Source organism: Paramisgurnus dabryanus, chromosome 12 (assembly GCF_030506205.2).
Source record: "Paramisgurnus dabryanus chromosome 12, PD_genome_1.1, whole genome shotgun sequence".
Classification (NCBI taxonomy): domain Eukaryota; kingdom Metazoa; phylum Chordata; class Actinopteri; order Cypriniformes; family Cobitidae; genus Paramisgurnus; species Paramisgurnus dabryanus.
This window is the reverse complement of record NC_133348.1, coordinates 6,023,810-6,046,987: the sequence shown is the minus strand read 5'-3', so window position 1 is coordinate 6,046,987 and position 23,178 is coordinate 6,023,810. Positions and strand designations below refer to the sequence as shown.

The 23,178-nt window shown below is 38.7% G+C and overlaps 1 protein-coding gene across 1 annotated transcript; it reads left to right on the top strand.

Annotated features, from left to right (window-relative positions):
• The first annotated feature begins 3,177 nt into the window (after positions 1-3,177).
• On the top strand, positions 3,178-22,005 carry unc93a (unc-93 homolog A). Its single transcript, XM_065256270.2, has 8 exons — positions 3,178-3,417; positions 3,556-3,737; positions 7,003-7,232; positions 7,310-7,435; positions 17,141-17,358; positions 17,445-17,580; positions 17,903-18,034; positions 21,566-22,005. Exons 1-8 carry the CDS (start codon positions 3,328-3,330, stop codon positions 21,856-21,858), a joined length of 1,407 nt encoding a protein of 468 aa, XP_065112342.1. The 5' UTR covers positions 3,178-3,327; the 3' UTR covers positions 21,859-22,005.
• The last annotated feature ends 1,173 nt before the right edge of the window (positions 22,006-23,178 follow it).

Here is a 23,178-nt window from a genome sequence, read left to right as displayed (position 1 = left end):
TCACATGTTAGGTTGATAGACACCCTGGGGACCCAATTATAGCACTTAAACATGGAAAAAGTCGAATTTTCATGATATGTCCCCTTTAATGCTTGTTTTGTTTTTAATTTTACATAATAATTCTTAATTTACATCATTTTAAGCCTCTGGTTGGAAAACAGGTATGGTAGAAGTTATAGGGTTGAATAGAGGGTATGCACATGACGTCACTTTTGGCGAAAGTGACTGCAGTTACGCAGACTGAATGGCAAAAGACAGAGTGCATACCTTCTATATGGAAAGTTCTCACCATAATATTTGTCAAACACTGACATCTAGTGTTAAGAAATCGAAAAACTTTGCATTTAGCCACACATAATATTTTCTATCCATTAACCCTCAAAGAAACGTTTTTTTTTTTTTGCATGCTTATAAAAGTATGAAATAATTAAAGTGTGGTTAATTATTTTTTTTTAAATGTATGATGCCTGTTTTTGTATAGAAGATTCAGAGAATCATTTAAAGCTCTCTATTTAACTGTAATCTTGTAAAATATCCCAACGAACTTACTTATCTTATCTAGCGTTTCCACTATAATATAAAAATCTGCATGTAGGTTTATGAGCAAATATGTATTGTTTATAAAGTGTGTACTCGAACATAAACACCTATAACCTATAGCTGATCTTTAAACTAATTACTATAATGTATCTTAGCATCTAAGATCCTTCAGTCCATCCTAGGATTCGCTATCCCAGATAAACCCTACAGTTCTTGTAAGTAAGAATCAAACTGTAATCATTGTGAGTGAACTAACTTTAGTTAATCTCTAATCATGTGGGGACAAAAGCATCAGGTTACGTGATATAATCTGACTTAAAAGGAAGAAGAGTCAAACAAAGAGATAAAAGCTGGGTGGAGTTACTGCTGTGGTTACATTTCACCACTCAGCTGTTTGAAATAGAGAGCAGTAAAACAATATTCATTTTACAATCAGAGACATGATGTTGATGATTGCAGCTCTTTATCGCATTTATCATACATCGGTCATTTTTCTTAACATTATCTAAGAATGCTTACTGTAAAATGTATTTTTACAAGGCGACGGTAAATGAAACAGGAAAATAAATCTTCAGGGAAACACACTTGATGAATATTATAACTCAAAGATAACCAGGCGCTAAGTATAAATTACTGATTGGCTAAAGTGTATTATAGTACAACCAGTCAGGGCACAAATGTTGGGTCTTAAAGGCAAATTTTTTTGTAGTTTAAATACATTGCAAAAAATGATTTTCAAGAATAAAAAATCTTAGTTCAGTAAAAATATCTAAAAATTATTAAATTAAGATGCTTTTTCTTGATGACCAAAACAACCCAAGAAAATAAGTCTAGTTTTTAGACCAAAAATATCAAATTTAAGGGATTTTGTGCATAAACAAGCAAAAAAATTTGCTTATGGGGTAAGCAACATTTTCTTGAATTTTACTTGAATTTAGTGTTTAAGAAAAATTTTCAAGATTTTTTCTTACCCCATTGGCAGATTATTTTTTTTTTGCTTGTTTTATGCACAAAATCACTTACATTTGATATTTTTGGTCTAAAACTAGACATATTTTCAAGAAAAAGCATCTTAATTTAAGATTTTTTTTATATTTTTACTAAAAACAAGACAAAAATACTAAGAATTTCTTTTCTTAAAAAATATTTTTTGCAATGCTGCTACACATGAGTATCTGTCTCATTACACTGTAATAAATGTTAAACAACTCAATTATGCAAATCAATTGAACTGACTTTTTGAAGTTTTGACCTTTAAATTATTTAACCTAATTTGCTAAGTTAAAGTAACATAAACATATTTGTTGATTTTTTTTTTTTGACAGACTCATTATTTGCCTGATAAAATACACATGCAGTAAATTATGACATTTTGACATGTTTATAGATCATCGGCACTGAAATGTTTTGTTTATAACCCCCTTTTATATTGTATTCAATTTAGAAATGCATTTCAGTGACACTTTGCTTTGGCACAATTGCCAAACGTCGTGCCAGACATTTAGGGGTGGTTTCCCGGACAGGGACTAGCTTAAGCCAGGACTAGGCCTTAAGTTAAATTGGATAATGTAACTAGTTTTAACAAACATGCCTTACTAAAAACGTTGGTAGTGTGAATTTTAAGGCAAAACAAAGGGCACTGATGTATCTTATTTGCAACTTGCAATGTCAGTGCAAGTTGTTTTCAATTTGGAAAGTTCTTACTTCTATTTTAGTCTAATCTCTGTCCGGGAAACCGCCCCTTAGTGACTACATTCACAACACAGCACAGCCCTCATGCTTCATATTGTAATTGCATAATGAAAACATATCTGCAGTTTGGAGTGTAATGTTTAACAGTATCAAATATTTTTATGATTGCTACAAAGTTCAAGGTGTGTTTAAGGTAAATTTCAACCTTGTGTACAAATAAAAGGAAATGGTTTGTAATGACTTTATAATGGGTGTGAACAAAAATAAAGTTCGTTTTGGAATATTGACACAGTGATTATTGTAAGTTAGCAAATAAAACCTTTCTGAAGAAAACAATTCACATTAAGAAAATTTTTGTTTGATAGTTTTTGTTCACAGGTTTGTTAGATCACAGAGCTTCTGGCACAACGTTTGGCAACTGTGCCAAAGCAAAGAGTCACTAAAATGCATTTCAAAATTAAATACAACATTATATTGGTTATAAACAAAACATTTCAGAGGCGTTGATCCATAAATATGTCAAAATGTCATACTATACTGTATGTATGTGTTAAAAGGCGTGCTGATAAAAAAAAATTGTGGGTTCAAACTCCTGAAGTTCAAACTGGAAATGGTGCACCAATAAAATGTTTACTAAAACATATTGCATTGCCTCTGAGCGTGTGACAAATAATAAAAATGTTTGACAATACAACCTGTCAGCTTTTTATACGTTTTTCTCACAGATTAAGACAAGGACAACACATGTTATTTAAATATATCACAGTCAACACATTCAGCTCATGTATGGACATGATAAAACTTTAAAGACTGATATCATAACACTATACCTTACTGTCTCTAAAATAGCTTTAAAACCATTTAAGTGACTGATAAGAAATCAGCAGTTGTTTGACTTAACTTTATGCAAATAACATCATACAAATACTGTCAGCGTTTATGACTGCAACACCCTGAACTTTGTCCTGGAGCACAATTTCCTTTACTATATTAGTTCTCTACAAACTTGGAGTTCATCTATACTTTACCATCTTACAGGACTTTCTGCACATTACTGAACCGTATTACTTTAAACAGGATTTAAGATCTACGAAAATGATAAGTCGAAACACCAAAAATATCCTTGTGGTTTCTTTTGGATTTTTGTTGTTATTTACTGCATATGGAGGCTTGCAAAGTTTACAGGTAACAAATACAAATACATGGTGTTGCATGGGGATGTTTCTTTATGCATTGTCAGAAACCCCCTTACTGATACTATGGTTCATCATTAATATTGATTTCTATTTATACTTTGCTAGTTGCTTGTTTTGTATGTTACAGAGCAGTCTGAATTCAGAGGATGGAATGGGAGTTATATCTCTCAGCGTCTTATATGCAGCGATTATTCTCTCCTCAATGTTTCTGCCTCCCATAATGATCAAGAATTTGGGCTGTAAATGGACCATCGTCCTTTCTATGGGTTGTTATGTGACATATTCTTTTGGAAACCTAAAGCCAGGCTGGTGCGTGCATTTAAAAAATATTATATAGTTCAAAACAGCACATAATATTGTGATATACAGTTTGTTGGGATTTTTTACACAAATATTCAATTTGTTAACATCACTATAAAATAATTGCTGTAATTATGGAGCAGTTTACCTGTAACTTATTATAGATTTATATTTATCAAATTTATTGGCAACAGTTTGTTTAAAGAAAAAAAATATATTAAACAATTTACAGAATAAAATGATAAAAAACAGCCTCATGCAAATCATTCTGGGAACCCGAAATCCTCATTGACCTTCCTCATTTTTTTTTTTTTAGATTTAGGTTCCCAGAAATGCTTTGCATAATGCCATTTTTTTTAAAGTCTTGTTAATGTTTCATGTTCATCTATTTCTGAACAAACTGTTGCCAGTAAATAACATACATTTATATCTATATTAAGTTACTGGAAAACTGCTGCTAGTAATACTGTAATTTCTACAGAAATGTTTAACAGTGATTAGTTAAAGCATTAGCTAACACACTGAACAATGCTTCAACAGCATTCTTTAATCTTCATGTTAATTTCAGCATTTACTTATACATTTATAAAATCAGTCATAAATCATAAAGAATGTATAAAGTTAAAGTTTTAACTTTTAATGCACAATGAACTAACATGAACAACTGTGTTGAATATATAGCTTTCTATTGATGGATGGTTTGTAAGGATAGGACAATATTTGGTTGAGATACATTATTTGAAAATCTGGAATCTGAGGGTACAAACAAAACAAAATATTGAGAAATATTGAGCCTTTAAAGTTGTTTAAATTAAGTCTTTAGTAACACATATTACTAATGATAAATAGTTTGTTTTTATACTTACTTGCCTTTTGCATTTTGATGCAAACAATGTTTTGTTGGCTATTGCTATATACCGGTGCTACTTATGACTGGTTTGTGGTCACCAAGTAATGCTGAAAACTATATTGTTCATTGTTAGTGCATATTAGCTAATGCATTTACTTGTTAACAAATACAGCTTTAAAAATCTTCGGTAACACTTAACTTGATGGGGTGTTCGTAAGACTGACAATGACACCTTCATAATCATTACATGACACGTGCCATGAACATAAAGGAGATTTTATGCACATTCAGGGGCGTCATGCACCAATTTTTTTTTAAGGGGGCACAGTGTGCACAGTTCACAGAAATTTGTGCATACACAGACATCATACAAAATATTATAGAGCTTTCAGTCTTTTCCATGGCACTTACGTTTCAAACAATCTGAGCGCCCCTGCCTTCATGCAAAAACCTCCAAAATTAAAGTGTTGACTAACTTTTATATCAAATACTATTCAATCGAACTATTGTCATCATATTTACATCTTTTGTTTATTTACGTTTTGCTTAATGACTTGTTTAAATTTGTGTCATTAATGCATTAATGCATAACTGCATTATCCTATAATGTCATTTTAAATCCATAAAGTATATAAACAACGAAAAGGACATAAGCTATAGCCACGTGATTGATTGTAATGTTCAATAATGATTTAAATATGTTTAGATAAAATTTTTAGAGGAACAGATTTTTGCATTAAATTAAACTATACATTTTCTAGAGGAGGTTAACTGCACATTACCGTACTGGGGTTTGGAAATGTTGTGAGCGTTACTTAGGCGTTTTACTTCCTCAGATAGCCAAATGCAGCGCCAGCAACAGCAAAGCTTGTGGGCGCGTTTAGACGCTGATGTAACATGAAGTAACATGATCAAAACACTATCAAAACGACAAAAAATCTCTGAAAAGTGACATAAATGCAGCACAGAATTGATAATATTGTGCATATTAAACAGATTAAAAGTCAAATAACAGATTAATGGACGCTTCTTTGATTTTGAGGTTGCATGCAAAATCCATTTGGCTCAAAAAACCCCTCTGTGCACATTTATTAAGTCATTAAGTGTCATTTGTTCAGTTATGTAATTTTTAATGCAAAGATAACGTTGTTTGAGATGTCTTTTTTATGACAACTTGACATAAACCAATACATCATAACTTGTCATAAGTCTTACATAAATTAAAATGACATAGCAGAATAATTATCAAACTTAAAAAACTAGCATTATGGGTTAACATTACATTTAACTGTCATTAAATGTCATTTAGTCTTAATACAAATACTGTTAAATACCTTAACAAAATGCAACAAGCATATCAAAAGATTATATTTAACTTTGTGCACAATACATAAAAAAACTGACACCTAGCAGAACTTGTTCTTACTCACACAGAGGGTTCTAAAATGTTCTGACAAAGAAAAAAAGGTAACACTTTTGTGTCTTTGTTACATGCTACATGTAATTATTATAGTAATAACAGTTAATTATGCATAATTACATGCAACTAACTCTAAACCAAACCCTAATCCTAACCCCAACCCTGTAGTAAGTACATGTTGTTAATGATTATTACTTAGTACTTAAATGTATAATTACACCTTAACAGTGATAAAGTGTGACCAAAAAAAATAACAAAACATTGAAATAATTAATTAAATGTAATTAACTGTTTTTCCAATGATATGGACCCAAGTCTGCATGGCTTAACACATCATTGTACTGATTTAATTTAAATTTACGTGAATCGTTCTCCAAATGCAATAAAATATAATTTTATCAGTTTTAATTATTATTATTATTATTATTACTGGATGATCGATTTTATCATAGAGGAAACAAATAAAACAACAATATGAACTGAAGAATATTCAGGACGTTGTTATAAAACATTTGACAGAGTATTAACACTTAATGACATTTTAATAACAAATTATATTTGTAACACTGTAGTTGAGGTCAAAAAATATTGTTGACTTTGTTATAAAACTATATGACAGAGTATTAACACTTAATGACATTTTAATGACAAATTCAATTACTGCATTACTGTAAAAAGTGGTCAATTATGTTGTCTTGGTAATGTCAAGTTGTCGTGACAAGTTATTATGTATTGGTTAATGTCAAGTTGTCATAACTAAGACATTTCTAACAATATCATCTTTGCATAAAAATGACACAATTAAACAAATGACACGTAATGACAGTTCTCATAAATGTGCATAAAATCTCCTTCATGTTCATGGCACGTGTCATGTTATGGTTATAAAGGTGTCATGTCAGTCTTATAAACACCCCTTTAAGTAAAGTGTAACCAAAACAGGCATTTGAGTTTGGTTGTATGTTACCTGTATCTGCAATGTTTCAAAAATATCTTCTCTCCAGGGCGAGTCTATTGAGTACATCTGCCATTTTGGGTTTGGGAGGTGCACCGCTGTGGTCTGCAAAATGCACATATCTCACCATAACTGGAAATTTGGAAGGCCAGAATAGCAACAAGAAAAGCCAGGATATCATAAACCAATACTTTGGAGTCTTTTTCTTCATCTTTCAATCGTCTGCAGTGTGGGGAAACCTCATGTCATCTCTTATATTCGGACAGGATTCTAACATCGGTAATAAAATACAATCAAAAACGTACTTATTCGCCAAAATTCATCTTTATGCAGTAAATATATGTCTGTGTCAACAGCTGAAATCCCTGAGGAGGATCTGCAGTACTGCGGTGCTGCGTTATGCTATGATAACTTTACCACCACTGGAAATACAACACGGCCAGTAAAAAGCCTAGTGGACACATTGGTGGGCAGTTATATTGGTAGGCAAAATTTGTTTTCATTTTATGCAATAAAGCATTACAGTAGCGCCAAAAATTATTTGGACTCTAAAAAATGTTGTTTTTTTAACCTTGCGTTGGGTCAAAAAATGCAAAATAGCTGTTGGGTTAAATTAGCCTAGAAAATTTTTATATTTGACTCAACAATAGGTTAAAACAACCCAAAGGTTCAATAACAACCCACAGGTTAGGTTCGTCTCTTTTTGACCCAACATGTTGGGTTGTAATTTAACCTTTGCTGGGTTGTTTTATAATCCAGCATTTATAGGCTGTATACACCTAAGACAATTGTGCACTAATTTGCATTATAAAACATATAGTATGTATAGTATAGTAAGTCTAGTATGAGGACTTTCGACTTTGCTTGGATGCACTATCGAAGAAAATGGTCAAAATATGATCCTAAGCTGTCACTGGGGCAGTGCCCTTTAAAAAAAGTGCTAAATACATTCACCTTAAGGATTATTAGGAACACCAAACTAATGCTGTGTTTGACCCCTTTTCACCTTCAGAACTGCCTTAATTCTAAGTGGCATTGATTCAACAAGGTGCTGAAAGCATTCTTTAGAAATGTTAGCCCATATTGATAGGATAGCATCTTGCAGTTGATGGAGATTTATGGGATGCACATCCAGGGTACGAAGCTCCCGTTTCACCACATCCTAAAGATGCTCTATTGGGTTGAGATCTGGTGACTGTGGGGGCCATTTCAGTACAGTGAACTCATTGTCATGTTCAAGAAACCAATTTGAAATGATTCGAGCTTTGTGACATGGTGCATTATCCTGCTCAAAGTAGCCATCAGAGGATGGATACATGGTGGTCATAAAGGGATGGACATGGTCAGAAACAATGCTCAGGTAGGCCGTGGCATTTAAACGATGTTACGATGAAAACACACACAGAGAGATCCCAGAGCAGGTTAACAGAAATATTTATTAAAATAATAATAAGGGAAATGTCAGAAGCACGTCTGGGCGCAAAGGCCACTCCGAGGCAGACGGCGAAGCAGAAACCACACGCTGGGCTTGAGAGGATGACCACACTCGTCCGGGCTACTGTCACACACAGGCGAACAGTGGAAGAGGGAGAGAACTCACACACGACACAGTGAGAGATGTCCACAACTCACTAGGGCACAGAGCCAGCTCGAGATGATCCTGAGGCGGGCAGAGAGAGAGAGAGCGTTAGTGGTGCTGAAAGCTGACAGGGCAGGCTGGACAGCTCCCGTGGCGAGGAACCGCCCAATAGGACAGCGGCAGAGCCGCGGCGAGAATCCTCAGCACGCTGATGGAGAAAGCAGTCTTTATAGCAGGGTGAGAGAGCGGAGAACAGTAGATGAACTTGGCGAGTAGTCTCCAAAATCTACGGGTAGCAGAGAGCACAGACTAAAAGGGGAAAAATAAAACCGACAAGAGAAACTGGCAAAAACTAGACAGGACAAGACTAGAATCTAGCAGCGCTAGAAACCGGCGAGCACATACAAAGACGGACTTGCCAAGAACACTAAAACACACAGGGATTAAATACTGAACTGAAATGGCCATGAAATGAACTGCAGGTGAGTGGCGCAGGTGAAACAAATAACACAAATTACACCCGTGACTGAGACGCGCTCGTGTGAAACTATAAACACAAACACCAACACTGAGAGCCCAAAATAAAGCAGTCAATAAACCAAAGTCATGACAGGACCCCCCCCACGACCGCCACCAGGCGGTCCAAGGGAGGGCTCACCTCGTCGCCGACGGAAGTCCACAATCAAATCAGGATCCAGGATGTCCCGGGCCGGTACCCAACACCTCTCCTCCGGACCATAGCCCTCCCAATCCACTAAATACTGAAAACCCCTGCCCCGCCGACGCACATCTAAAAGGGTCTTAACAGTGAAAACTGGGGCACCATCCAAAAGCTGCAGGGTGGGAGGGGTGGGAGCAGAAGGGACAGGGTTAAAAGGAGAAAAAAACACAGGCTTCAGTTTAGACACATGAAAAACTGGATGAACCCGACCGAGAGCAGGGGGCAATCTGAGCTTGACTGTCACCGGGTTAATAACCTTTTCAATACTGTATGGCCTAAGGAAGCGAGGTGCCAGCTTGCGAGATGGCCCTCGGAGAGACAGATCCTTGGAAGAAAGCCATACCTTCTGCCCACAGATAAAGCGGGGCGCGGGTCTACGATGACGGTCAGCCGCGGCTTTGGTCCTTCTGGAGGTTTCGAGTAAAGTATTTCTAGCCCTCCTCCAGGTGCGTCTGCAACGTCGAACGAAGGCTAGCGCAGACGGGACCGCCGCATCGGGTTCTTGAGCTGGGCAAAAAAGGAGGCTGAAAACCCATGGAAGCCTCAAACGGGGACATTTTAAGGGATGAAACAGGGAGAGAGTTATGAGCATATTCTACCCAGGGTAACTGTTGGCACCAGGAGCTCGGATATTGAGATGTCAGACAGCGGAGCGCACGACCAAGATCCTGGTTAGCCCGTTCGCATTGCCCGTTGGTCTGTGGGTGATAACCTGAAGACAAGCTGGCTGTGGAGCCGATCTGTCTACAGAACTCTTGCCAAAACGGGAAATGAACTGAGGACCCCTATCAGAAACCATGTCAGAAGGCAGACCATGTAAGCGAAAGACGTGTTCTATCATAATCTGAGCCGTTTCCTTGGCAGAGGGGAGTTTGGGCAGAGGTCAAAATTACAGTGTTACCTCTAGAACTTGGTAAATTGGTAACAAAATCAATGGCTAAGTGAGACCAAGGACGGGAAGGGACAGATAAGGGCTTAAGCAGACCAACTGGGGCTTGATGAGAAGCCTTATTGCGGGCACAAACCTGACAGGCTAACACAAACTGTCTGACATCGGAGCCCATAGAGGGCCACCAAAATCGCTGACGGACGGCAGCCAGCGATCTCCGAACTCCAGGATGACAAACTAACTTGGACTCGTGACCCCACCGGATGACCTCGGAACGGAGCGATTCCGGAACCCAAAGTCGACCCGCTGGGCACCCCTCTGGCACTTCCTCCTCCCGTCCGGCCTCCCTCACTCGCTGTTCGATGCCCCAGCGCAGAGCCCCCACCACCCGCCCCTCCGGGAGGATGGTTTCGTCTCTGTCAGAACTGGAAACCTCGAACAACCGAGAGAGGGCATCAGGTTTTGTGTTTTTAGAGCCAGGCCAGTACGAGAGGATGAAGTTAAATCTGTCAAAGAAGACCGCCCAACGAGCCTGACGTGATGTTAACCTCCTGGCTGAACGGATATATTCTAAATTCTTGTGGTCCGTCCAGACCAGGAAGGGTTCCGAGGTCCCCTCTAACCAGTGACGCCACTCACCCAAAGCCAATCTGACAGCCAGCAGCTCCCGATTCCCTATGTCGTAGTTTCGCTCTGCTGGGTTAAGCCGGTGTGAGAAGAAAGCGCAAGGATGCACCTTGCCATCCTTAGACGATCGCTGAGACAGAACGGCACCAACCCCGACATCCGAAGCATCCACCTCAACAATGAATTGGGAGGTAGGATCTGGAATAGAAAGAACAGGAGCAGTGATAAACCGGGACCTTAACTTATCAAAGGCCTCCTGAGCCTCCATACCCCAGACAAACCTCTCCTTGGTGGAGGTGAGAGCCGTAAGGGGTTGAGCAATCTGACCAAAGTTTCTAATGAATCGCCGGTAAAAATTGGCGAACCCTAAGAAACGAAGTAATGCCTTACGGGAGTCGGGGACTGGCCATTCGGCCACCGTTCTGACCTTGGCTGGATCGGGACGTATCTCACCCTCGGCAATCACAAAACCCAGAAACGAAACCGACCTCTTGTGAAACTCGCACTTCTCCGCCTTCACATATAACTTGTTCTCAAGTAATCGACGTAAGACTCGGCGGACATGCTGAGTGTGTTCCTGCATAGAGGGAGAAAAGATGAGAATATCATCTATGTACACAAAGACAAACTTGTTAATCATGTCTCTCAGCACATCATTAACCAAAGTCTGGAAGACAGAGGGAGCGTTACAAAGCCCGAAAGGGAGAACGCAGTACTCAAAGTGTCCAGTAGGGGTGTTAAATGCTGTCTTCCACTCATCGCCCTCTCTTATGCGTAGCAAATGATAGGCATTGCGTAAATCCAACTTGGTGAAGAACCGTGCTCCCTGCAAAAGCTCAAAAGCAGAAGACATTAAAGGAAGGGGGTACCTATTCTTAACAGTAATGTCATTCAAACCCCTATAATCAATACAGGGACGAAGGGAGCCGTCCTTCTTTTTAACAAAGAAAAACCCCGCCCCTGCGGGGGAGGTGGAGGGACGGATGAGACCGGCACGAAGGGCATCATTAATATAACGGTCCATAGCCTCTCTCTCAGGACCAGACAAAGAATAAAGTCTACCCTTGGGCGGAGAAGTGCCTGGGAGGAGTTCGATAGAACAATCGTACAGCCGGTGAGGGGGAAGGGAGGTGGCCCGGGCTTTACTGAACACCTGACCGATATCGGCATACTCCGCCGGGACTCCAGTCAAATCAACCGCCGAAACTTGAGGGAGAGAAGAAACAGAACCCGAAGCAGCAGAACCAAGACAAGACACATGACAGGACTGAGACCAAGTTAAAATAACATCTTGTTGCCAATCAACATGGGGATTGTGTTGTGCCAACCATGCATGCCCTAAAATGATGGGAGATAGAGAGGCATGCAGAATGTACAACACAATCTCCTCACGATGATTGCCAGAAATAAAAAGACTTACAGGGGGCATGCAATGAGTGATCTGTGCCATCTGCTGACCTCTGATGGACCATACATCCAGGGGAGCTTCGAGAGAGACAGCAGGAATGCCACAAGCACGAGCCAGGTCCTCACTGATAAAATTGCCCTCGGCGCCCGAGTCGAGCAGAACCATAGTGGGATGATCGAAACCAGAGAAGGACAAGGTGACCGGAAGCCGGGTGCAGGATGATGGGGAGGTTTTCTGTGACGTGGGGCCCACCAGGACCCCTGATTCACCGGTGGGCAACCCCTTTTACCGGGCAGAGTTTGGCAAAATGTCCAGGTTTGCCACAATAGAGGCATAGAGAATTCTGAAGGCGACGCTCTCTCTCTCTCTGCGATAAACGCATCCTGCCCAGCTGCATGGGCTCACTCTCCACAGATAACGAATTACTGGGCTGGCTGGACTGGGTGGGCTCGCTCAAAAAGGCCCGGTGACGGAGAGTACGGCGCTGGTCGCGGAACAGCATCCGGGCTTCAACTCTAAGCGCCAGCTCGATGATGCCGTCAAGTGAGTGTGGGAGGTCGTGGGTCGCTATCTCATCTTGAATGTTGTCACTCAGACCCTCAAGAAACTGCGCCCGGAGGGCTGCCTCGTTCCAGCTGCATGCCGCCGCCAAAGTCTTGAATTGAATGGAGTAATCCGTCACCGAGCCCGATCCCTGGGCGAGCCAGCCGAGCCGCGGCGGCATCACCACGAACGGAGCGATCAAAGAGCTTTACCATCTCCTCCCGAAACTCCTCAAATGACCGGCAAAAGGGATCCTGGGCGTCCCAAACGGCGGTGCCCCACTGGCGCGCTCTCCCTACCAGCAGGGTGATGACATAGGCGACTCGGGTGCGCTCAGTCGCATAGCGGCGAGGCTGGAGAGCGAACACCAGCGAGCATTGGGACAGAAACGCCCGACAGGAAGAGTGGAGGGTTGGCAGCATGGGGCTCTGAATCGAGGGAATGACGAGTCCGGTCAAGGCGTGTGGAGAGCTCGTCCATGCGAGTGGACAAATCCTCCACCTCCTGAACTGTAGTGGAAAGCTGGGCAGAGTGTTGGCCCAGCCAGGCTCCCTGCTGCGCGAGCGCAGAACGGACAGATTCTGCATCTGCGGGATCCATGGTGGCAAGTCCGTTCTGTTACGATGAAAACACACACAGAGAGATCCCAGAGCAGGTTAACAGAAATATTTATTAAAATAATAATAAGGGAAATGTCAGAAGCACGTCTGGGCGCAAAGGCCACTCCGAGGCAGACGGCGAAGCAGAAAGCACACGCTGGGCTTGAGAGGATGAGCACACTCGTCCGGGCTACTGTCACACACAGGCGAACAGTGGAAGAGGGAGAGAACTCACACACGACACAGTGAGAGATGTCCACAGCTCACTAGGGCACAGAGCCAGCTCGAGATGATCCTGAGGCGGGCAGAGAGAGAGAGAGCGTTAGTGGTGCTGAAAGCTGACAGGGCAGGCTGGACAGCTCCCGTGGCGAGGAACCGCCCAATAGGACAGCGGCAGAGCCGCAGCGAGAATCCTCAGCACGCTGATGGAGAAAGCAGTCTTTATAGCAGCGTGAGAGAGCGGAGAACAGTAGATGAACTTGGCGAGTAGTCTCCAAAATCTACGGGTAGCAGAGAGCACAGACTAACAGGGAAAAATAAAACCGACAAGAGAAACTGGCAAAAACTAGACAGGACAAGACTAGAATCTAGCAGCGCTAGAAACCGGCGAGCACATACAAAGACGGACTTGCCAAGAACACTAAAACACACAGGGATTAAATACTGAACCGAAATGGCCATGAAATGAACTGCAGGTGAGTGGCGCAGGTGAAACAAATAACACAAATTACACCCGTGACTGAGACGCGCTCGTGTGAAACTATAAACACAAACACCAACACTGAGAACCCAAAATAAAGCAGTCAATAAACCAAAGTCATGACAAACGAAGCCCAGTTGGCACCAAGGAGCCTAAAGTGTGCCAAGAAAACATCCCCCACACCGTTACACCACCACCAGCCCGCACAGTGGTAACAAGGCATGATGGATCCATGTTCTCATTCTATTTACGCCAGGGACGTGCACAGACATTTTGAGGGGCAGGGGCTCAAGTGAAATAAAGGGCACTTCTCATAATTATGTATAAAAAAGTATATATATTAACGCAATTCTGACTTCCTTTTTAAAAAAATATTAAAAAAGTTAATTAATTTTATCTTCCTCAAACTCAGGCAATTGTTTCATTTTCAAAAGATGTCTACAAAATAATCAGTTGCTCACACAGACACCATGGTCTCCTTAGTAGTCTAGGTTTATAGAGCAGGAAAGGAAGCCATTACACAATGTGCATGTTTTGAAAACATTAATTTACACATTAATTACAAATTTGTTAAAATGCTAAAAACAAAGTTGTGACTGCTGATTTAGCGCTACATGCCAATAAATGCTATATCATATGCTAGCGTTTAGCTGATTAGTTGTTACTCAAAATTTATTTTTGTCTGATAAGGGCTCAAAATATAAGGTCTGTTTACTAATGTGAGCTTCTGGCATGAGCCTCAGAGCAGAGCTCAACATTATTATTCATGACCCTTTCAAATAGGGCAAAAATAGACCATTTCATTCAAATGACAAATTCTAGGGTTGTAAATGGACATGTAAAAACGTTTCTGGATAATTTTTGCACTTAATAAAGCAACATACCTTCTATGTAATTGTCAAAGAACAATTTAACATATTATGACAACACATCCTATGGCACCTTTAATCTTAGGTTTCATATTTATTAGGCTTACACATGTCAGAAACAACAAATATAGATTAGGCCTATTTTATTTGTATTTTATATTTTACTTTTTTGTGATTTCAGTGAAAATTCAGACTGGGCAAGTAAAATACTGAACCATCAGATTTCTTCCCAATCTACTCCAGCACTCCAGTATAACACATTATACTTATTTAACAGCCATTACAAAAAACGCAAACAAAAAAGCTTACTACTGTAGTTAGCAATTATATTATTGTTTGTGCTTTATTATTTGATGAGCAGTCTATTTAAACTACATACACTACACTGTTACAAGTTTGCAACTCCTCAGGTTAATATGGGATTCCCATGGAAAACAATGTCCCTGAATCGTTATGTGTAACAACGTGTCCCATATTTTGTGCATAAAACTGTTAATATAAGAATGCTTTCTTCCTCACACACTTACCGGTAGCTGCCTGCATAATCAAGCACATTATCGCGTCTCGTTCAGGCTGAGCTTTGGCGCTTCAAGCGCGAATGATGCAGCACGAGTGTAGACAGACCAATCATAAAGCAAAGTAAGTTAGAGAGGCGGGACTAAGGAAAGGTAAAGCCAATCATATTAGCGATTTGAATTTTGGAGGCGGGACTCATCTGTTAACCGTTTGTGTGCCACAAATAGCGCTATTTTCTTTATATAAGAGTTTAAATCTCATTTAAATGATTTCTGAATAAATTCATGTTAAATTAAATAAGCAGCAAGTAAAAAACACAAGAAACAAACAGACATCAGTTGTTATATGAATAAAGATCATATTATTTTTTTTTTTTAAAGCACCCCAGAAAAAAGGGCACTTTCTCTCCAGGAATAAAAAGGGCAGGTGCTCAAGCCCCCTTTGATGTCTATGTGTGCACGTGCCTGATTTACGCCAAATTCTGACTCTACCATCTGAATGTCTCAACAGAAATAGAGACTCATCAGACCAGGCAACATTTTTCCAGTCTTCAACTGTCTAATTTTGGTGAGCTTGTGCAAATTGTAGCCTCTTTTTCATATTTGCAGTGGAGATGAGTGGTCCCGGTGGGGTCTTCTTCTGTTGTAGCCCATCCGCCTCAAGGTTGTGCGTGTTGTGGCTTCACAAATGCTCTGCTGCATACCTCGGTTGTAACGAGTTGTTATTTCAGTCAAAGTTGCTCTTCTATCAGCTTGAATCAGTCGGCCCATTCTCCTCTGAACTCTAGCATCAACAAGGCATTTTCACCCACAGGACTGCCGCATACTGGATGTTTTCCCTTTTCACGTCATTCTTTGTAAACCCTGAAATGATTGTCCGTGAAAATCTCAGTAACTGAGCAGATTGTGAAATACTCAGACCGGCCCGTCTGGCACTCACAACCATGCCATGGAGTTCAGGAGATTGTCTTGACCAGGACCACACCCCTAAATGCATTGAAGCAACTGTCATGTGATTGGTTGATTAGATAATTGCATTAATGAGAAATTGAACAGGTGTTCCTTATAATCCTTTAGGTGAGTGTGTGTACCATCTATATACAGATATGTATACATTTGGTACCAATATGTGCATTTGAGAGACTAATATGAACTCATAGTTGTACTTTTTGAAAGGGTAACAGCTTGGGACCATTTAAAACAAAACAAAAATCATGTGAACTACATAGGGAAACTGCATTCATACACTCTCGAGAGAAAAGGTACAAAAGTTGTCACTGGGACGATACCTTTTAAAAAGGTCATAATATGTATCATTTAGGTACAGAGATGTACCTGTGAGGTATACCAATGTGCACTTTTTAGGTTCGAAAGTGTACTTTTTGAAAAGGTACCACTTTGTACCTTCTTGTACCTTTTTTCTGAGAGTGTACATCCACTTAAAATCACCTTTTCATCACAGCTTTTTAATAGCTTACTTGTGAGAAAAGATCTAAATGTGTGACCTAATTGTCCTAATTTGTTAAAAATACGTTTTATAGCAGCAACTGAATAATGACTGAAATCTCTGAATCATTTATCTTTACTGTTTCTGTTTCTGTTTGTGATGTAAAATGTAAAATTTGTCATATTGAGGATTTCACAAAATGTCCACGTCTTCCTACATTAAATAAAAAAATATAGTGTTTCCTTGAAAGTAAGATAACATCCAGTACCTCATGTTTTGGGTGCATGCAGCTGTGGGGCTCTTTGCCATACTTTTCGTGGCAGTACTTCTGGACAACATAGACCGAGATCTAGCCAAAGACTTTCGTCAAAACAAAGGAAATCAATCCTTCTGCACCACCTTTCTGGCTACCTTTGCTCTCCTGAGAGATCCAAAATTATTGATGCTCATTCCACTGACCATGTACAGCGGGTTCGAGCAAAGTTTTATGTCTGGTGAATACACAAAGGTACATCAAATAAAGACTCTTCTGCATCTTAATTCTCCCTCTTATCCATGAACTTAACGTGTTTATGATCACATTTTTCCACGCAGAACTATGTGACCTGTGCTTTAGGGATACACTATGTTGGTTTTGTGATGATCTGCTTCGGGGCTACGAATTCTGTCTGCTCGTTTGCTTTTGGACGACTGGCGGCGTACACTGGAAGGATCGCTCTCTTTTGCTTGGGTAATAGAGGAACAAGTTGGTTTGACAAGGGATAGTTCACCCAAAAATGTTTGTATGAGTCTCTTTATTCAAAGAAGATATTCTGATGAATGATGGTAAGCACACAGTTGACGGTACCCATTGACTCCATAGTATTTATTTTTCCTACTATGGAAGTTAATGGGTGCAGTCAACTGTGTGCTTAACAAAATATCTTCTCGTACAGGTTTAGCACAACATGAGTGTGAGTAAATGATGACAGACTTTTCATTTTTGGGTGAACTGTCCCTTTAAATACGGTTGTTAGAATTGCTGTTAATTTTGTGTTTCTTGACTCTTACAGCTGCAGCGACAAATCTGGGCTGTTTACTGGGCCTGTTGTACTGGAGACCTCATCCAGATCAGCTGCCTGTGTTCTTTGTAATTTCTGCTCTTTGGGGTATGGCAGATGCTGTGTGGCAAACACAAACCAATGGTGAGTGCTTCATATGGCATACTACTATAATGGCATACAGTCATATTATTAACTCTTTCACCGCCAGCCAACAAAAGTTGCCAGCCAGCGCCAGCGTTTTTCATGATTTTCACCAAAGTTTAATGCCTTCCAGAAAATGTTCTTCTTTAAATATATAAACATACAATTTACCAAATGAAAGAACAGACCCTCTGCTTTCAAACAAAAAAAAAACGTTTCATCCTACCTTCAGTGGTTCTTTTGCAATCAGCTTTTGAATATGGGTAGTTTCTGCAAAAACACCACATTTTGAGCAAAAAGCAGAGATAATTCCATTTTTGTGACGGACTTTTCATAGAGATTCCATTCAGAGCGATCTTTAAAACAGACACGGACATGCAGCCGCTTGCCATAGGGCAATACTTCCGGGTTTAAAAAGTTGCGGAAGGGCGCCACCTGGTGGATAATAGCGGTATTGCGGAAAGACGGAAAATCTCGTCATTGGCGGGGAAGCGTTTTCTCTTAATTGACGAGATATCTCGTCAATGGCGGGGAAAGAGTTAATCAAATTAATGAAACACACTTTTAACTCTTTCCCCGCCATTAACGAGTTATCTCTTCAATTAAGAGAAAACATTTGCATAAAAATGTGTTCCTGACGAGGTTTTATGTTAATCTGTAATACCGCGATTATCCACTAAATTACCCAATTTATACAAAAATATGTTCTGTGTATGTTTTGATAATCGTTCTGGGCTGCGTTTCCCGAACAACGACATAACTCGCTGTTGAACCAACATTGTACGATGCATAGTACGAGAAACCAACTACCTTGTCACGACTGTTTCCCGAAAGCATAGTAACTTTGTCGCACATTCGTTGTTTGAACCATGTTGATTTAACAACATTGTTGATGATGTCACGTGGGAGGTGAAGTACTAATTAATCTGTGCAAATCGATTTAATGTCAGATTATTGCTGTAAATAACATATATTGCATCAGAAGACTGATTTTGTTATCGTGATTTAGTTATCTGTTGTTTATTTATAAGATATCTAATTCATGTGCATGTTTCCTCTTACCTCACTCCTATCAGGGATATTCCCCAGGGTCTTAAAGCTCGTATGACTGCGCACATGCACAGTTTTCAAATGCAGCACTTTATTTCTGTTTACAAACTTAAAGACGTAAGATACAATTTTTATATATTTAGAATGATGGATATAGAATGCACTACATGTTTTTTGTTTATTTTGTTCAAAAGCATGATCAACGTAAGCCTACATATTCTAATAACAAGGAACTATGCTTAACGACAGGTGAAGAGCTGTCGTTTAAACCACACAAGTTTGTGATGCAGCTTGCGAATGTTTGTTAGAACTATGGTTTCGGGAAACACCAAGTTGTTGAATTTTGTCACGACAAAACTTACAACAGTTGGCTAATGATGCTTTTGGGAAACGCACCCCTGAATCTGATCTCTAACAAAATTCCTTCACAAAAATGCAATTATTTAAGAAAAATACCCATATTTTAAAATTTTATAAGCAGAGAAAAAAATATAGATATATAATATAGAAATATAGACATATAATATAGAAATATTTTCCCATGTTTTGTTTGTTTACTGTTTGTTTGAAAGCATAGGGGCTGTTCTTTCATTTGAAATATTTGTATGTTTATATATTTTTAGAAGAATATATTTTTCCTGGGAGGCATTTTGTGAAACTTTGTGAAAATCACAAAAAATGTCGGGGCAACAAAAAAAATGGCTGGCGGGGAATGAGGTAAAAATAAAAGTGCTAAAAGAATCGATAGAATAAAGCAATAAGCCCAAAGAAGCTGTGGGTTACCAGTGCATTTTATAACAGCTAAGGGGCGTTGTTAGGCACGACGCGAAGCAGAGTTCCTAAAACCCCCTTAGCTGTTATAAAATGCACTGTAACCCCACTGCTTTGCGGGGCTTATTGCTTTTATAAAACGATTACTTCATATGCATAACGTTAGCAGGATTTCACAAAATAAAACACAAATAAGTTGTAATTATATTAGTACAAATATTACTCTTCCGCCAAACAAAGTAGTTCCTCAGAATCAAGTGTGGCTGCAACAGAGCGCAATTCCCAACCAACACAGACGCAGCAAAGACACAATGAAAATATGATTAATTTTTAATTTTAAAATTATATTGTTTTACTGTTGAAGTGATAATCAAATATGCGTGGAAGCATGCTGAACTTTAACTCTTTCCCTGTCAGCGTTTTTTTTTAAAGTTGCCACCCAGTTTTTGTTTAATGGCTTCCAGAAAAATGATATACTTTTAATAAACATAAAATATATCAAATGAAAGAACAGATGCTCCGCTAAAAAAAGTTTCATCCTACCTTCATTTGTTCTCTTATCACCTCTCAAATTTCAGCTAAAAGCGGAGATAATTCCATTTTTGTGAAGAACTTTTGTAAGAGATCAGATTCAGAGCCATGAACAGTACTACACGGTGTTTTTAGTGTTGAGTGAATGCGTCAGTGTTTAAGTTGGGTAAGATCGCCACCCAGTGGATAGCGGAAATATGAATTGAGGTAGAAACTCCTCAGGGAGCGTTTTCTCTTTATTGACGACATGATTTAACAATATTTATTGACATTTATCTGGATATCGCCATTAATTGTGCAATTGTAGAAAATTTTTAAATATGATTAAAGACTGGTGATTATTTTCATAAATCAGTTCACAGCAACAGTAGCGCAGTGATACTTAATGCGGTCTGAACCGTGGGGTTACCGGGGTATTTTATCACCAATCAGAATGAAGAACCAGAACAGGCCGTTTTGTAATAAATATTTTTGGCTGTATGGTTTCATAACCATAGCATTTACCATCTTTTCCAGCGATTTTTGTGTGAGCATAACAGTGAACACCCCTGACCACTCGGTGAGTTTCACGTCTTTGTAAACGAAAGTTTAATGCATTTTAGGAAGGATTGTTCCAGTGCACCTATACAGCCGATGTAGAGGTGGGGGGTGATACAACAAACACCTGAAAATTCGCGTGCCAGCATCATATGTCCAAAATTCAGTCAAAACCGTTCTATTTCATCATAAACAATCTTAAAACAGGGCTTTACGCGTAAAATACCGAACTTGTCCTTTAAGCAAAATATTTCTTTATCAGTATGTCAGCATGCCCTAAAAAAAATCTAACTCAAAATCTTTTGCGTTGCAAATGCAAGGATCAATCAACTGAGCTGTAGGAACACAGATACATTACGCATTCAAATTTATGCATCTGATGTTTTATCCAAAGCAACTTACAGGCTTTCATTGAGCCACATGATAAGTTGTTTTTTTTTATTATAAAAATGCCTTGAAGTCTTAAAAAGCTCATTCTTGTACCACAGTAAAACCACAGGTCTTTGTAGCTTCATAAATATTTTGAATTATGTACAAAATGATGTGTACTAATGTTTATTTGATTTGTAATTATTTATCACTAGTAATAAAGAAAAAATCTTTATGTATAGTTTTTATATAAAATGTCCATTATCATTACAGTACTGTATGGGATTCTCTTCTCTAAGAATAAAGAAGCTGCATTTGCAAACTACCGCATGTGGGAATCACTGGGATTCGTCATAGCATTTGCATACAGCACATATATCTGCCTGTCTACCAAGATTTACATCGTTTTGGCTGTTCTGGCCCTTACCATGGTAACTTACCTTTACGTTGAGTACAACGAGTACAAGCATCCAACAGCACAAGTGAGTTACGACATGCATAATCCAGAGAAGGATGACCTAAAAGGCATGAATGAAAAATATGTTATCACCCAGTCACAATTATAAAGGGTGTACACAAACTGTATCCATGTATGTAAAATGTTAATGTTTTTAAGAGGTTATTTTTGCAGTATTTTTACTAACTCTTTTTTTACAATATGCATAATTCGTGTAAATGAAATGCACAAATAATTTCTTTTACTATCATTTTTTTTTTCAATATAAAAAGCTGATGAACCACTTTAGTGTATTGTGTTTTTATATATTTAAGTGCAATACATAGCAGGCTCGTATGTTAAATATAAAAAGAATTATCAATGTGATATGTTTGGCACTGTGTTTAGTATTTGTATAAACTTTTGTATAAACTTTATTTCAAGATTATTTTTGCACCACTGTGTTGAGGAGTCAAAGATCAACGTTTGGTGTATCATGCCAGTTTCACATGATGTAAATCAATATATAAACCAAATAATAAAAAACATCTGAGTCCATAAAAGAAATTATGTACAATTTAAAACTAGTATCACCTCTCTATACAGTGAATTACCCTGCAGAATTATGCAAATAACTAACCAAATGTAAACCTGTTAAATGTATAACTGTAATGTTGAGATGCCATTCACATAAAAGACTGTCTTTACAGCTTTGGGTGTACAGGATGCACTTCTTATCAGCAATGGGCAGAAGGGCATTTCTGCACATTACATAATACAGTAAAGATTATAGACACACATAACAATACTTTGGTTTATTATTAAATTTAGTTTGTATAAGTTACTCCGGGTACTCCGGTTTCCTCAAACAGGCCAAAAACATGCAAACTGGAGATGCCAAATCGTCCCTCCCCCAACCTGTGTATGGATCAACTTGTCTTAATAAAACTTGTGTATGGATTAACTTGTTCTCGCCATTAATATAGCCGTAGATGCTTGAATGGTGGTAAGAAATAAAGAAATCTAAAGAAAGTCTGAAAAAAAATAGTAGATGTATTTTTGTTTCAAGTGATGCTTGAAAGTATGTATTGTATTGAGAAGTGCATAGTTTACATATATTGCTGAAAACTAGCAGTGAAATAATGTACGGTACAGCTGAATCAATATAAAGGTAAATGTGAATTTCTTTGTCTCATTTTTAAAGATGGATATAACTGATTATTGTCATTCTGTGGATCTAGGTTGTAATTGAGGTCATTACTTTGCTTACTAACACTATGAATGATGTTGGCAAACATGGCTCATACATTTACAGCTTGGGGAATTTCATTTTATCAATTTATAGCAGCTGTAAAACAATTGCAAAAAAAATATTATAAAACATTTTGCAATTAACTTCAATGTGCCCAGTGATTCTTACTGGATAATACAAGGAAACCAATTTGACAAT